This window comes from Lingula anatina, chromosome 1 (genome assembly GCF_051362555.1).
Source record: "Lingula anatina isolate TDL-2025a chromosome 1, LinAna3.0, whole genome shotgun sequence".
In the NCBI taxonomy this organism is placed as follows: Eukaryota; Metazoa; Brachiopoda; class Lingulata; order Lingulida; family Lingulidae; genus Lingula; species Lingula anatina.
In genome coordinates this window covers 60,738,952-60,753,076 of record NC_141767.1, presented here as the reverse complement: position 1 = coordinate 60,753,076, position 14,125 = coordinate 60,738,952, and the positions used below count along the sequence as shown (strand labels likewise).

Below are 14,125 nucleotides of genomic sequence, written 5' to 3'. Positions count from 1 at the left end.
AAGCACAATTTTTTGGTTGTTAAGAGAGCATTTTTTTAAAATTCTGAACATAGAATACATGAAGTTATGTTGCTATTTCCATCTGGATGCAATTTTCTCCCATTTCGGCGTTGAACGCACGCGGAAAATGGCGGACGACATTGTTGATCTTCAAGAGGCGAATGAGGAATTCGAAGTTGACGAAGAAGGAGATCGTAAGTAAAAACCGATCATCTTGCAAAGATTCAAAAGTAGTTCTCCTATTGCAAAAATTATTGAGTTCATTGTAGTGCAACAGATAATGTATTTATTTGAGTGCTTTCACGTTTGTCTGTGCCGTGAACCTGACTCGGCCGGACTCGTCTCCCTTCATTGAAATAAAAATCTTGACTTATTAAGATTACAGAACTCACTACGAAATTACTGCTGTGGTATTTTTGTTGTTAATAACATTGATTACATATAACATGTGTGGTTTGTTTATTTTTGATACATGTAAAATGGTTAAATGAAGTGATTTTAGTCTAGATACAAGTTGCTGAACTGACGAACAACTTCAGTGATATATAACATGTGTTTTGTTTATTTTTGATACATGTTAAATGGTTAAATGAAGTGATTTTAGTCTAGATACAAGTTGCTGAACTGACTAACAGTGATGCACATACTGTGTGCTTACTTTTGTGTGTATATTTATACATAAATCTGTAACCTGTCATTGTAAGTCTAAGTTAAGGATGCATTTATTTGATATTTTTCTTTGAGTTAATGTTATTTAGGCCATGCAATACTAGTGAAAATATAAGGCTATTAATTGATTAATCTATTCAATTATTTATTTTGAAGAGGGGCTACAAAAACTGAAGGAAAAGGCCAGGAAAAGGAAAGGAAGAGGGTTTGGATCAGGTATGGGTTTTCTCTTTCGTCACATACCTTCCCATATTAAAGTAATATTCTCTCCTATTAATATTAAAGTAGTATTCATCAAGTTTGAATTTTCACAGTATATGAGTTTTCACAGTTTTCCAGAGGTCATTGGTTTTAAAGCTTCATACATTTAATCGGTGTATTTGGGTCTGTGATTTGATTTGTTATATATTCAAGATAAGGAGTAAAACTTTAAGACAGATTATCTATATTCAAACTGAGAGCAGTATTTTGGCAATGTATGTTTTTGGAGTTTTATCATTTTCTTTTGTTTTAGATGGAGCAACCAGAACAAATGTAGAAGATTATGAGGCCATGGATGTGGATGAAGAAGGGGGTCCTGGACCTCAGAGATGTGAGTCAAACAACCAATTAGGAACAGTTATTAACCTATTTCAGACAAAAAATACTTATTTTACAAAACATGTACATATAGAAAAAGAATATCATGTTTTATGATCACATGCTTTTTATACATTTTTCTTTTGAATTAATATCTTATATTCAACAATAATTAATGATTTTTTTTAGCTGTAGAAGGATGGATCCTGTTTGTCACAGGGGTACATGAGGAAGCACAGGAAGATGATATATATGATAAATTCTCAGAGTATGGAGAAATAAAGAACATTCATCTAAACCTTGATAGAAGAACTGGTTTCCTTAAAGTAAGTATATGTCGTAGAGGTTTAAGTAAGTAAGTAAGTTTATTAAGACATGGCAACCAAAAGGTTGAAGTTATACATAAAATGGAGTGAGAATAAAATTTACAAATTAAAATTTTGATATATAATATAGGATATGCGAATAGAACTTAATGAGATTTAAAAAAAAAAAGGATAAAGTAAAATAAATAAATAAAAAAGGTTGGATATGACATTTAGAGTCTCAAATAAACAAAAACTAGACAACAATGCTGGCAAACATACAGACACCATACAAGAAACAAGCCACCAAAGCTGGCAAATGTTCAGATATTATGTAGAAAAAGTGCACAAAATAATGTTTTGACCAATTTTGATGCACTGTTACATAATGCTTTAAAATAGCATAATCACTCACCCTCTCATATTATGTACTACAGGTAACATGGACATTGAAAAACTAGCAAGTGAATCAATTCCATGTGATATAAAAGCCACTGAAAAAGATTTTTGTGTGAAATTTTCATTTTTCACACATAAAAAAAAAATTACCGTAAATGTAAACTGATCATGCTGATTTTCAAAAACGACCTGACGCTTTGCCAAACAAAGTTACTCAATAAATTTAAAGTAAAACAAAAATACAGTTTGGAAGTTATGGGGCAAATGTCACCAAAATTGTGCAAAAAAAAAAAAAGAACAATTACAGTAAAAGTAAACCAATCATGCTGATTTTCCTTAGCAACTGGCCTCTTTACCAAAGTAAGTCACTCTGTAAATTTATAGTAAAACAAAAATACGGTTTGGAAGTTATGGGATGAACATCGTGTGTCTGACAGTCATGGCGCGGACAGATAGACTAATCAGAATATATACAGACACTTACATTGTCTATATATAAAAATATCTAAACGTCATTTCCTTTCTGCAGATATTTTCGATTTATATTGTTACTTGGTTTATTAAAGGGCTATGCACTGGTGGAATACGAGACATTCAAAGAAGCCCAATCAGCAATAGAAGCTTTAAATGGTTCAGACATACTTGGACAGAAAATAAGTGTTGACTGGTGTTTTGTAAGAGGCCCCACAGCTAAGAAAAACAGGTAAATAGATAAATACATGTATTTCATGTGATATTGTTCAAAGTATTGAAAAAGTCATATTTCTTAAACCATTAAAGGATTTTCCAGAGTATGCAGTGAAATGTCAACCTGTACATTTGTTGATGTGAGCATTTGAACAAAAAAAGAGCCAATCAATCACCATATTGTTCGATGTTGATATAAAGATTCTGGACTTCTTTCTCAACCTATGCTTTAATGCCAAGTTGTTGTGCCTTTTCAGTGGCAGCAGCAGAAGAAGGCGAAGTAGTGATAAGAGACGATAAAAGACTTGATTATATACAAGGACTTTCTATATAACCAGTTGATTACTGATTATTGGTGAATTAGCCCCAAGTAGTACATGGATGGAGTGGATGGACACAGTATCTGTTATGCTGATGGGTACCCATCATTGCATTGTTTAAGTCCAAGAAGTATGACCCAGACCAGTGTTATCAAAAATTGGGGTATTTTACAGCATACGGATATAAGAAAAATAATGAAGTCAAAAACCTCTTTGTTGAAAATATTTGAGTAAATTTAAAAATACTCTACGTTTTGTAATAAGGGGCCATTCAGAATGGCCAACCTAGCTAGTGCACTCAAATTCCCTAAATGCAATCAAATAAACCGACTAACACGCTGCCTCTCGTTTCCAACGTTTTAATCACCGGCTTTGACTCAATGCCAGGAGGCGGTGTGTTAGTCTGTTTATTAAATTGCATTCAGTGAGTCCATTGGAGTTAGTGTGCACTGGTAAACATACCTCATCCTGAATGGCCCCTCAGACACTGTCAGAAGTTTCATTGTGTACGTTTTATAGAAGTTTTGTGAAAATAGTTTGACAGTTTACAAGATTGTTTGGAGGTGATTTACCTACAATAGTATAAAGGTAAAAAATGATTCAAGGATTTTTAGTAGAAGCTGCCTCAAAATGTAGAAATTGATCAGGTGTAAACAGTGTTTGACCTGAAAGACTTTTTTGTACTCAAAATAGAATTGTTGTCACCAAGCTAGTAAAACCAACAATTTTGTTTAGTTAATGCTTTGATTTACGCCTTGTGTGGACTCTGTAAAGATAAAGGAAAACGCATTCAGATGTAAAGATAATTTCTTTATTTGTATATTTTAATTTGTAGGAATAAAATCAATTTAAGTATAATATTTTTCTTGGTTGTGTTTGCCAGATAACAGGAATACTTTTTTTTATAACTTTGAAAACATATTTTATTTGTATTAAGTTTCCAGAAATATTTCAAATACACAAAACAATTCAAAAATTCACTCTCAGTCTTTTGTACAATACATTTATGTACAAATATACATAAATTTGCTCTTGGTTCCATGCTGTTTACATTCATTCTCTTAGCTCAAACTTGCAGAATCTAACCAAGCAGTGTTGTCCTGGATATGGTGGATTCAGACTGAAAGATGAGAAGTACATAATCATGAACTTTTTGGTCATAATGAGGAACTTCTTAGTCACTGATGAAGTATTAGTTATTTTCGGCATTTAACATTTTTGACACAAGCTAGGCTTAATGCAGAATGGTTACACTAATGTTTGGTTGATATTTGACATGGGTATAAAAGTTCATTACAACAATTTTATTAGTAATAACAATTAACATGAAAATTTAACATAAGTTAAATGAAGTGAATGTCTTAAAAAGTCTCACAATTAAACTCTTCAAAATGGTCACAAATTGTAAAGTAACAGATATAACTCCACCAACAAAGAGGCACCTCAGTAAGTGTGGAAATGAATATTCTTTGTGTATCGTTTTGCCAACAGATAGTATTTTCAAAACACACAATAACAAACATGCATCAATGAAATTTAAGTAATTTTGTCAATTAAAAGCCTACCCCAAGTACATACAAACCTCTGCATCCCACAGTTTGCGCATCTAATGAGAACAACAGTGATATCTAGTCTAATTTCTAGCACAGTGTTATCAACATGCAAGACTACAGGACAAATGTTTTGCTTAAGCAACAGCAAAGGAAACAATTCCTTGATATCTCAGTTTTAAGTTGTGAAGTGGGTATTTAACTTCAATTCCCATATCATTAGCCAAATATTTTAAGTAACTTTTAAGGCAAAAATGATGCAAACATGGCAAAATTAATGATCTTTTTGATGTTGCTCATTTATATATTGAAAACTTCCATTGTTCACTGGGTTAAGATACAATAACTATAGTCTACTAAACATCATGGTTATAGGTGGACTGATACTGTAACAGTGAAGAGTAAATATATAGGTATTCAATAAATGGCCCACAAGCAGAGCTGCCAAGCCCCAACTTATATAATACATCTTTTTTTTATATATCATCCCAGGAAAATGCAGTTTGCATGCTTTGCAATAAAAATAAGGGAAAGCCAGTATCTTTGCTGCCACAAACACTTTAAATTAAATGGTTAAACTATGCTGTAGTTTGTTTGATGCTAAAAGGGTGTTTCTGATGTCTATTCATCAAAAATGTATACAACAATAGGGGAGGGAGAAAGGTAAATTAGTATATATTAGTATGTGCAATCATACCAACTCTTTGTGCAGCAGCTTCAACCTGGATTAAGGGTGCAACTAAAACAATGGTAAGAAATAAAGTAATTAAGCTGAAATAATGAAGATGATAAAAATTCAATCTTGCAACAAAAGAAAAACTAAACTACTGACAAAAGATTGAAGAAATATACTGATATAACTCGAAACATAAATTGAGATTAAATAACCTCCTTAGATTTATTTAATAAACATAACATGTAAGTCATAAAGTGCCAAACAGACAAAATCAAATATGTGCAACAGAAGTGACTGAGAAAAAATTTGTGCCTTTATGTGAAAAACATTAAACCTTGAAAGATGGGTCAAAGATCAAATCTATAGTCATATTTGAAAATCTCCATACATGACTTCCTGCTCATTTTTTATATAGTTCCCAATCATGGGCTCACTGATCTGGGGTGGTCTTCCTGATAAATTCAAATTTGGGGTGGGCAAAATGACCTTTGACCTGGTGTACACAATATTCCTAAGGCACATATGGTCATGACCTATGGAGTATTTGGATCTTAGCAAAAAAGTCTTAGATATAAGGCAAATTTAAATTTTGAGACTTACATATGGACTGACAAGGTGATTCCAGTATACCCTACCTCCCAAACATTCATTTGCATAGGTACGTACTAGTATATGCACATGTTCAATGAAAAGCCGGTTTTGAATGATACTAAATTCAGTAAATAATGATTCAATAGAAAAAACTGATAGGTTCCTTGGATTTCATAAGAAAGGCTTTATTTTATATTTGCAGCTTAATGTAAAATATCTACTTCTACTGTTAATGGTTTCAGTGGGTGCTTACTATTTTTAAAGAGTTTTGAATGGTTAAAATTTGTGGTGCTGTCAATATTGACAAAGATGCTCACAAAGATTGACAGTTTAAAAACAATGACACTTACATATTCTGATCTCAAATCTGCATTTCTCTTGTTAGTGTCTTTGATCTGTTGAATGATATCCAGTTCATTTTTCAGGTTGATCCATCGTTCCTGCATGCGACGCTGCCTTGATGCTTGCTGATATATTCTAAAATTAAATATTTTTAGATTTAATCGCTATAAACTATGACTGGGTTCCCATAACGAGATACATCTAACATGATCGATCCATCTCCAATGGATATCTCACTAAACTGCTTTCAGCGTAGCTTAGATGTCTGGCATGCCTACCAAAGCTGCTACACAAAAATTAATTACCCTGTAGCATCTTCAACAGGTGTGGCAGACATCTAAGCCACTTAAGTTGATTGCAATTTAGCAGGAATCCCCTAGCTTGGAGATAGATCAAACCACAGTTAGAACAATAGGGTCCGAGAATGGTCCCTATGATGCATGATAGATGGATGCAAATAATCTTAAGCAGTCCTGTGATCTTTTTCAAAGGTGACCAATATTTTGTCTTTCAATATCTGCATCAAAGCAGTAGTTTCTTTCTACAAGATCTGTGCACCAACCTTTCTTTCAAAAGAGTTTCTATTCTTTTGTCCACTGTGTTGTGGATAACATACGGAACATCTGGCCTTTGTCTCCTCAAATAGTCATCGAGAGTTGGGAAAGACCTCAATGTAAATACAAAGAGGGATGACATGCCACTGTTAGGTATGTAGTCTTCACTGGGATCCTTCTGAGATGCTGTAAAAGTTGATTGGGAACATGTAGCATTAATCAAAATTTTCCAGTGTATAAATTCTTTTACAATTTTTTAAAGATTGACAACATAATTATGCTACAATCTAGAGAAAAAGAGCATTTGCTGATCTATTATTTATTATTATAACATGATCAGATCTCCAAATCATCTGAAAATTTTCAAGAAAGGGGGAAGAGAAACAGTAAATGTGATACAATCAATACCAATATAGAGGAATAAGGGCTTATTTCCAGTATACTGGTTTGATCCTTCGTATGTACATCTTTTGAAGTTGCCCCTTTTTCTTGTTTTTTTTTCCTAATCAGGTGCATGTATGTGATGACTTCAGAGTGTTTCCTTTAGTTTTACCTTTGAGGTACATCATGTGTCCTTGTCCACCCACAGTCATAACTGGGTCCCAGGGAGTGGTCAGTTCATGTGTGGTAGGCAGGTTGACCTGGCACAGAGGAAGGGAGTTGCCTTTGGTCACATCCAGCAAGAATGCTGTGCCATTTCTTTTCACTACAAGGATCTGATTGAAAATGAGAAAATGTTCCCATGTTAATAATAATAATAATAATAATAATATATATATATATATATATATATATATATATATATATATATATATATATATATATATATATATATATATATATATATATATATATATATATATATTTCATCCAAACATAATAATAATATATAATAATATAATATATATATATATAATATATATATATATCCAAAACATAATAAACACAAATGATGAAATATACAGTAAGTATTTGCCAATAGCACTGCTTATATCTAGTGTCCTTTAACATTGGACTGGTTCTAGGTTACTGGTAATATGAATACATGAAAAACATTATTTGTTACCTTCATGTAAACGTATTCTGAACATTAGGTACAGCAAATAAAACATACCACTTCTGGAACTCCATTCACTGGCTCAACCATTGTAGGCAAATTGTCCTGATCTGACATTCTGAAGTAAAAACAAAAACATATGCATAGTTCATATATAAATTATTTTTAATACATATGTATATCATTTTAATACTGTTGTATGGATGATATTTTTGAAACACCATTTTAAGTGAAAAAAGATACTTTTTCTAAGTATTTAATTATTTATTTATATATATAATTTTGGAGGGGGGTTGAAGAGGTAGGGTTGACCTAACAGACAATCTATGCTGTGTGATCTCATTGTTTGTGGAGAGTAAATTGCATGACAGGTGAGTAAATCTTACTTGGGCATGACTGTTATAGGCTGCGAAGTCTTTCCCATACCACAATTTATCAAGTATACACTGCCATCACTGCACCAAGCTAACAGATAGCTGTTTGTCTTAGTGCCATAAGGAGGATAATGCACCTTGTCTTGACCACATATATTGGGGTTGAGAAAGACCAACTTCAATATAGTAGCATCATCTGTTAGGTTGATTAATCTACGGTTGACTCCTTGAAAAAAGCATGGATTGAGTTTGAATTATAATCCACCATTAAACATTTAACTATAAGCAGAGACTTACAGCTGCATAAAAGCTCTTGCTAAAAATGTTTTACCAATTCCTTGTTGTAAAATTATCTACATTCATAATTTTTACTAAATGAAATTCATACAATATTAATTAATACTAAAGAGACTTCCTATTTTACCTATGTGCATATCCCATATAACAACTATTCCATTTTTCAGTCCAACTGCTAACAGAGAAGTGCACTGACTCACAGCTGTAGCAGTCAAGACATCTGAATGTGGAGAAACAAACTCTGGCTTATGTTCAATATCTGCAAAGGAAAAAAGATGATAATTAATAAGATACATGAAAGCTAAACAAAACATCACACATAAATAATTATCCACTGTGGTTGTAGTTGTATTTGCTGAAATAGAGATAACTTTAAACTCTGCAGCTTTTTTAAACTACACTTTGATTTTCAAGAAGAAGTAATAATATTATCATCAATTCTCTTTGTCCATAGGTTCATTACTTGAAGAAAATGAAGGTGAGAATGTTTTAACTTGTTGGAGTGCATGCTTTTGCTGTGCCCCTACCCATAATAACAATGGGCATATGAAAAAAGAAATAGATATGCATGTAACTTTGTAAATGTGTAAGACAGGATAAATGAAAATGACACACAAATACACACCAAAAATAAAAAAAATTAAGTATCAAGTGATATAACTGTATTGATTAGCAATTAAAAACTGTTTCCAACAAAGTGCTCACCAAGAAGATACCAGGAACCTTGAATAAAATTGATTGCTCAAGTAAAAGCAAAATCATGACTTCCTTGAAGTAAAGGTGAAAAACAATATATCTAAAAAAGTTGAAGAACATAAACATCTCTGGTTAAAAAAAAAAACATGAGCATGCAAAAGGTCTTCAAACATTCATGCAAAACACCTTTATTTTTCTGTCTGTATGACCTGGAATCATCTGAGAAATCCATCAAAATAGGTTAGGTTCACAGTGACATGTACAAAAATACACATGTATATACGAGAACATGTACAATCCAGTTGAAACAACATTCTTATCAACTTTCCTAGCTATGGGATCCATAAATTGATCAGATAGTAGAAGACAGGGCTATATAAAGAGCAACTGCTCATTGGTGAGAAGGTATAACAAAACTTATTTTAAAAATATTAAACATTCTGCAAATGTAATTCTAATCATATTTACAATATTCAATTTATGCAACATTCTTTTAAGATATTTTTCAATATGAAAAAGTGTTACAGTTTTAAATTACCTTTACTGGCCTTAACCAATGAGTAATAAAAGACCTGTGTTCCTCCTACCCACCATACACCAATAGAAGAGGGACGGCCTGTAAATAATGTACAAAGAATTACACATACTGCACACATTTCCTTTTTTTTATAATGTGATTCATCATGCAAGCATGGGCTTTACAATTTTAAGCACAAGAACAAATGAAAATGTTTACAGAACTCACCCTCCTGGCCAGGCATATCTAAACCAGTTGGCAAAAGTCGACCAGCAGTGAAAAAATGAAACATGGGTTGCCTAAGAAATTAAAACATTCAAACATATAATTCAATCAAGATTATGGTTCATCATTAATAAAAAAAGCACAGGTGTTTATATTAGTTAGATATTAATCAAACTATTTATAAATCTGCCATGCATGGCTTGTGTAACTTGTTCCTATTTTAGTGTGGATGTTTTAAATGATTATAATTATGCTATCTTCATTTCAAACAATTTTGTCTACTTACTGAGCACTCTCTTCCTCCTTTGGTAAATATCTCAGGTGCTGCTCATGGAAATAGTCAAACACTGCCTTTCTATTTTCCAAATGGTGAGCTGTAAGGGAGTGGTTAGAACCACTGCCTATAACTTCCCCAGTATCTGTTAACTTTGTGGCCTGCTGAGGTGTGCTAGCATTGCAGCCTGAATTTATATATAAATTTACATGCATGGAACAAATTTATAAATTTAAAGGATAGGTACGGGTTACTACTCATCTTTGAATGTGAGTAAGTTAATGTCTTTAATATTGAAAACCACAATCAGGTAAAACCAAATCAAATAAATAGTAGCTGATTCAAATAAGTGTATCATAACTTCAAATTAACTGTAATACTGTTTGGCAATTCCTAAAATTTTCAATTCAACCTGTGTTTTGCATAATTTTACTTTAATACCTGTGATATCAGCTGGTGGTCTAATTTTTACAACTAATGTAGGAGTAGAAAACTTTGTATGCATTTTTTCTGAACTCCCTCCACCACCAGGGGGTACTGGTGACATTGCCCCTCTTGATGATGTTGGACTCTGGAAATAAATTTCAGTGAGACCTTGCTAATATGAAAAATTGCTTTGGATGCACTCTGTCGACTCAAAGCATATTAGTGACATACAATAAAGTAAACAGTCTTCACAAAAATTTCAGGAACATTCTTAAAACAAACATTCAATGGACTACATGTACAAACCCTCTTAGGCCGTATTCAGAACAGTGGACTAAGGCTTCGTTCACATGCAATGTCTATTTTCTAAATTCTATTTTCTATTTGCGCTATCTTATGATCACGGTCTGTGCCCTGAATATCCCGCGGCGTAATTACTGACAGCGCGAGCCAGTTACTATAAGTTACTATAAGTAACTGGCTCGCGCTGCCAGCAATTACGCGGCGGGATATTCAGGGCACAGACCGTGATCATAAGATAGCGCAAATAGAAAATAGAAATTAGAAAATAGACATTGCATGTGAACAAAGCCTAACTAGTCTGTGGGTCAAATATGGCTGACCCACTTGAATACCTCCCCACGGGGAATCTATTCAGTGTCTATTAGTGGATTAGACAGCCAGATTTTAGTGGGTTGCCATATTTGACCCATGGACTAGTTAGTCCACTGTTCTAAATGTAGCCTTACAGAGTAAGAAAAGCTTATCAGTGAAGGCCCAAAATTTTTACGGTATTCAGGCTTATTCCAAATTAAATGGATTTACTTTTCATGTGCAATATATTCTAACAGGACAGTTTTTTCAGAGTACAGAATAATGCTTTATTTTATAACTAATTTGGGAAAAAGAAGGGAGGCTTCTATAAATTTATAAAAAAAAATGATAATGGTTAATTATAGGAATGCTCAGTACATAAATTTCAAATGATGCTGATTTCATTTCTGTGAAAAAAAAAAGGTAGAAAAAAAGCATGCTAATGCTAATTATATATATAAATCAGTAATTTCATGAAATCATTATCTTGGAAAATAAAAATTTTAGGGAGTACAATGGTGCAATAATATGATAAACTGCTGGGATATCATAATGAAGAAGGATATGTAGGGGTAAAAGCAACATATGTGATCATATCACATAAAATAATGTGATTTGGGGAGGGGGAGGATCCAAGCCAAGCTTACTGGTGTTACAAAGAGACGTGGAAGACCAAGGCTGCTTCCCTGAAATCCAGTATATACATTATTATACAATATCACCATCAATATCATTGAAATACATCCAAAAAAAATTAAAAGGGCCACAATGCTGTTCATTTCCTCATGTTCTATTTGTTGGTTAAAGAGAACTGCATTTGATTCTCCTTCAGCACTTGAGTAAAGACATGACAATAAAGGAGATTCAATATTTTGATCCAGCTATATTTAAATTCTTCAAAATTACTGAAACCTACTCATACATAATATTTCAAAACTTTCATCCCTAAACTTTTGATCTCAAATTTTTTTTAAAAGTGAGGGTCACTTTTAAAACAACATAAGTTATTTCATAAACATAATGATTAATTCAAGTATCCACATACAAAAAGAAATATACATGTCTGTGTGACATTCCTGCCTACCTGACTCCTCTGTCCAACAGATTGTTTTTCTTCTTTCTCAGCATCTTCTGCATCTATCATTTTTTCCTCCCCAGGTAACTGTTCTCCATCTGCTGGAGCATCACTGTCATCTCCCTAGATAAAACGCATTTTTCATACATAACTGTCCCTCAAACTAGACAGCAAAGCTTGTAAATGTACAGATACCAACAGTTTGGCATACACTTTTTGCATTTACTCTACTATTTCATATTGAGCTGCAATTTATGAAGTGGGCCTAGGTAATTATTTCATCTTTTACATGAATGTTTTGTATATTTAACATATTGTCTATTGTCTATGATTTTCCTGTATCAATGGATTATTTTTCTTTATATTTTTACATACCAGTGGTGCAGGACTTTGTGGCTTTGTTTGTGATGTAGACTTCTTTGATGTAGCTTCAAGCTCTCTAAGCCAGTCATCCCTAGGTAGTTTTTGAACTTCAATCCATGTTTCCTTATTGCTTGTATCTTTAAAAAAAATATGCAGATCAATTGGGTATAACACTAGGGTCATAGGGAACAAGATGCTTACATTTTTCAAAACAAGAATCTCAGTGCTTTATTTTTAATATTTTACACAATTTCTTGAGATTAAACATGACAGAACATTACCTTCAAAAACTATTCCAACAAAGTCTCCCTCAGTAGAAGCCTGACATTTTGTTATTATGGTCTTACTTCCACTTCCACCTTGCTCACTAGCCACTTTAAGAAGGTGTATTCTATCTTGAGCAAAGGCAAAAAACCTACTGACACCTGAAAAGAAAGTTCAAACCATTTATATAGGTATTTTGCCACTGTATTCATTTTTTACCTAAAAGCATCAGTATCAGTATCCTGTTAAATTAAATTTGTCAATCATTATAAGAAATCTGGATGGAACAAACAAACATGCTGAGTTTACAAAGCTTGTCAACTCTAAACTTGTTTCATGTTTAACTTTGCTTCTAAATGGTTTTCTTTAAACAGGTTTACCATATCAGACTGGGTTTGCTTAGGATACAAATGAAGAACAAACACATTGTGTACTTCCACAGGTAATTTTTAAATTGCTTTCAAAAATTTTAGCTAAGCTCATGACACATACCCATGTCATCTACTGTGCAAAGCAAATATGTCTGTACTCCAATCAGCGACACCTGCATTTGTGTCACTTCTATCTTGTCATCTTCCCAGGTTGTAACTGTCTGTTGTGTCATTGCATCAACTGCAGCTAGACCATTAGGGAGACCAATAAAAATGTACCGTCCATCTATACTGTCACTGAGACAAGTGGCTTGGCCAAATGGCTGAAATCGTAGGTAATTACAGCATTATTTATTGTGTCTATATATAACTCAAATTTGAGAAAAAAAATCCATGAAGTTTTATAGTAGACTGTACAGTCTGTGCCAGTACATGATCATCCCAATTTGTTGGGGAAAAAAGCTCATACAATTTACAATCATTAATGTTTTAATGAAAAATACTGACATAAAAAGGCCATGCACATTTTCATAATACCAAGTACTTACTCATGTCTCTTGAAAATGCTAAATCCCTTTTAATCAACATTAATTGGTTTTTCAACACAATTTCTTTGAGTTTACCTGCATTTGAATTGCACATTCATATTTTGGGGGTTTAATCCGAGATGCCTCTGCGATCCTAGCATTTTCCCTTTCAGATATAATCTCCCATATATCATCAAAAAGGTTATAGATGATCTTATTTATCATTCTATAAGGCTGAGGCAATAAATCACGTATCTGATCAGGATCTGTCAGGTAATCATCTTCATCATCTGACATTCGGCTGAGAATAGACGGTGGAGAAATCACCATCGTTTTACGAATATACACAGGCATTCTTGCAAATATACTGCAGTCAAATATACAAAATTGAAA

At 32.9% G+C, this 14,125-nt stretch overlaps 2 protein-coding genes across 4 annotated transcripts; one reads left to right on the top strand and one right to left on the bottom strand.

Annotated features, from left to right (window-relative positions):
- The first annotated feature begins 2 nt into the window (after positions 1-2).
- Positions 3-3,817, top strand: LOC106171418 (RNA-binding protein 8A). The gene is made up of 6 exons (XM_013551761.2): positions 3-194; positions 826-885; positions 1,184-1,261; positions 1,438-1,574; positions 2,519-2,655; positions 2,897-3,817. The coding sequence occupies exons 1-6, from the start codon at positions 59-61 to the stop codon at positions 2,937-2,939; spliced, it is 591 nt and encodes a 196-aa protein (XP_013407215.2). The 5' UTR covers positions 3-58; the 3' UTR covers positions 2,940-3,817.
- On the bottom strand, positions 3,749-14,086 carry LOC106171379 (WD repeat-containing protein 93). Of its 3 annotated transcripts, XM_024076524.2 has the most exons (17): positions 13,829-14,086; positions 13,327-13,528; positions 12,852-12,995; positions 12,583-12,707; positions 12,217-12,330; positions 10,554-10,683; positions 10,125-10,299; positions 9,842-9,912; positions 9,635-9,712; positions 8,528-8,659; positions 8,116-8,329; positions 7,787-7,847; positions 7,226-7,388; positions 6,681-6,858; positions 6,127-6,253; positions 5,207-5,248; positions 3,749-4,079 (listed from the first exon to the last, which is right to left on the bottom strand). In XM_024076524.2, exons 1-16 carry the CDS (start codon positions 14,084-14,086, stop codon positions 5,237-5,239), a joined length of 2,184 nt encoding a protein of 727 aa, XP_023932292.1. In that variant the 3' UTR covers positions 3,749-4,079; positions 5,207-5,236. The 3 variants fall into 3 exon arrangements, with proteins under 3 accessions (XP_023932292.1, XP_086857765.1, XP_013407160.2); XM_087001639.1 differs by lacking the exon at positions 5,207-5,248 and having other exon boundaries at positions 3,749-4,565; XM_013551706.2 differs by lacking the exon at positions 5,207-5,248.
- Positions 14,087-14,125: the final 39 nt, after the last annotated feature.

Excerpts from the sequence above, each read along its gene's own strand:
- LOC106171418 (XM_013551761.2), top strand. The coding sequence starts at position 59 with ATGAAGTTATGTTGCTATTTCCATCTGGATGCAATTTTCTCCCATTTC. Across the intron at positions 1,575-2,518 it reads GAAGAACTGGTTTCCTTAAA|GGCTATGCACTGGTGGAATA; the intron begins GTAAGTATATGT and ends GGTTTATTAAAG. Across the intron at positions 2,656-2,896 it reads CCCACAGCTAAGAAAAACAG|TGGCAGCAGCAGAAGAAGGC; the intron begins GTAAATAGATAA and ends GTGCCTTTTCAG.
- LOC106171379 (XM_087001639.1), bottom strand. The coding sequence starts at position 14,086 with ATGCCTGTGTATATTCGTAAAACGATGGTGATTTCTCCACCGTCTATT. Across the intron at positions 8,330-8,527 it reads TATATGGGATATGCACATAG|GAGTCAACCGTAGATTAATC; the intron begins GTAAAATAGGAA and ends GCTTTTTTCAAG. Across the intron at positions 6,254-6,680 it reads GAAACTCTTTTGAAAGAAAG|AATATATCAGCAAGCATCAA; the intron begins GTTGGTGCACAG and ends ATTTAATTTTAG.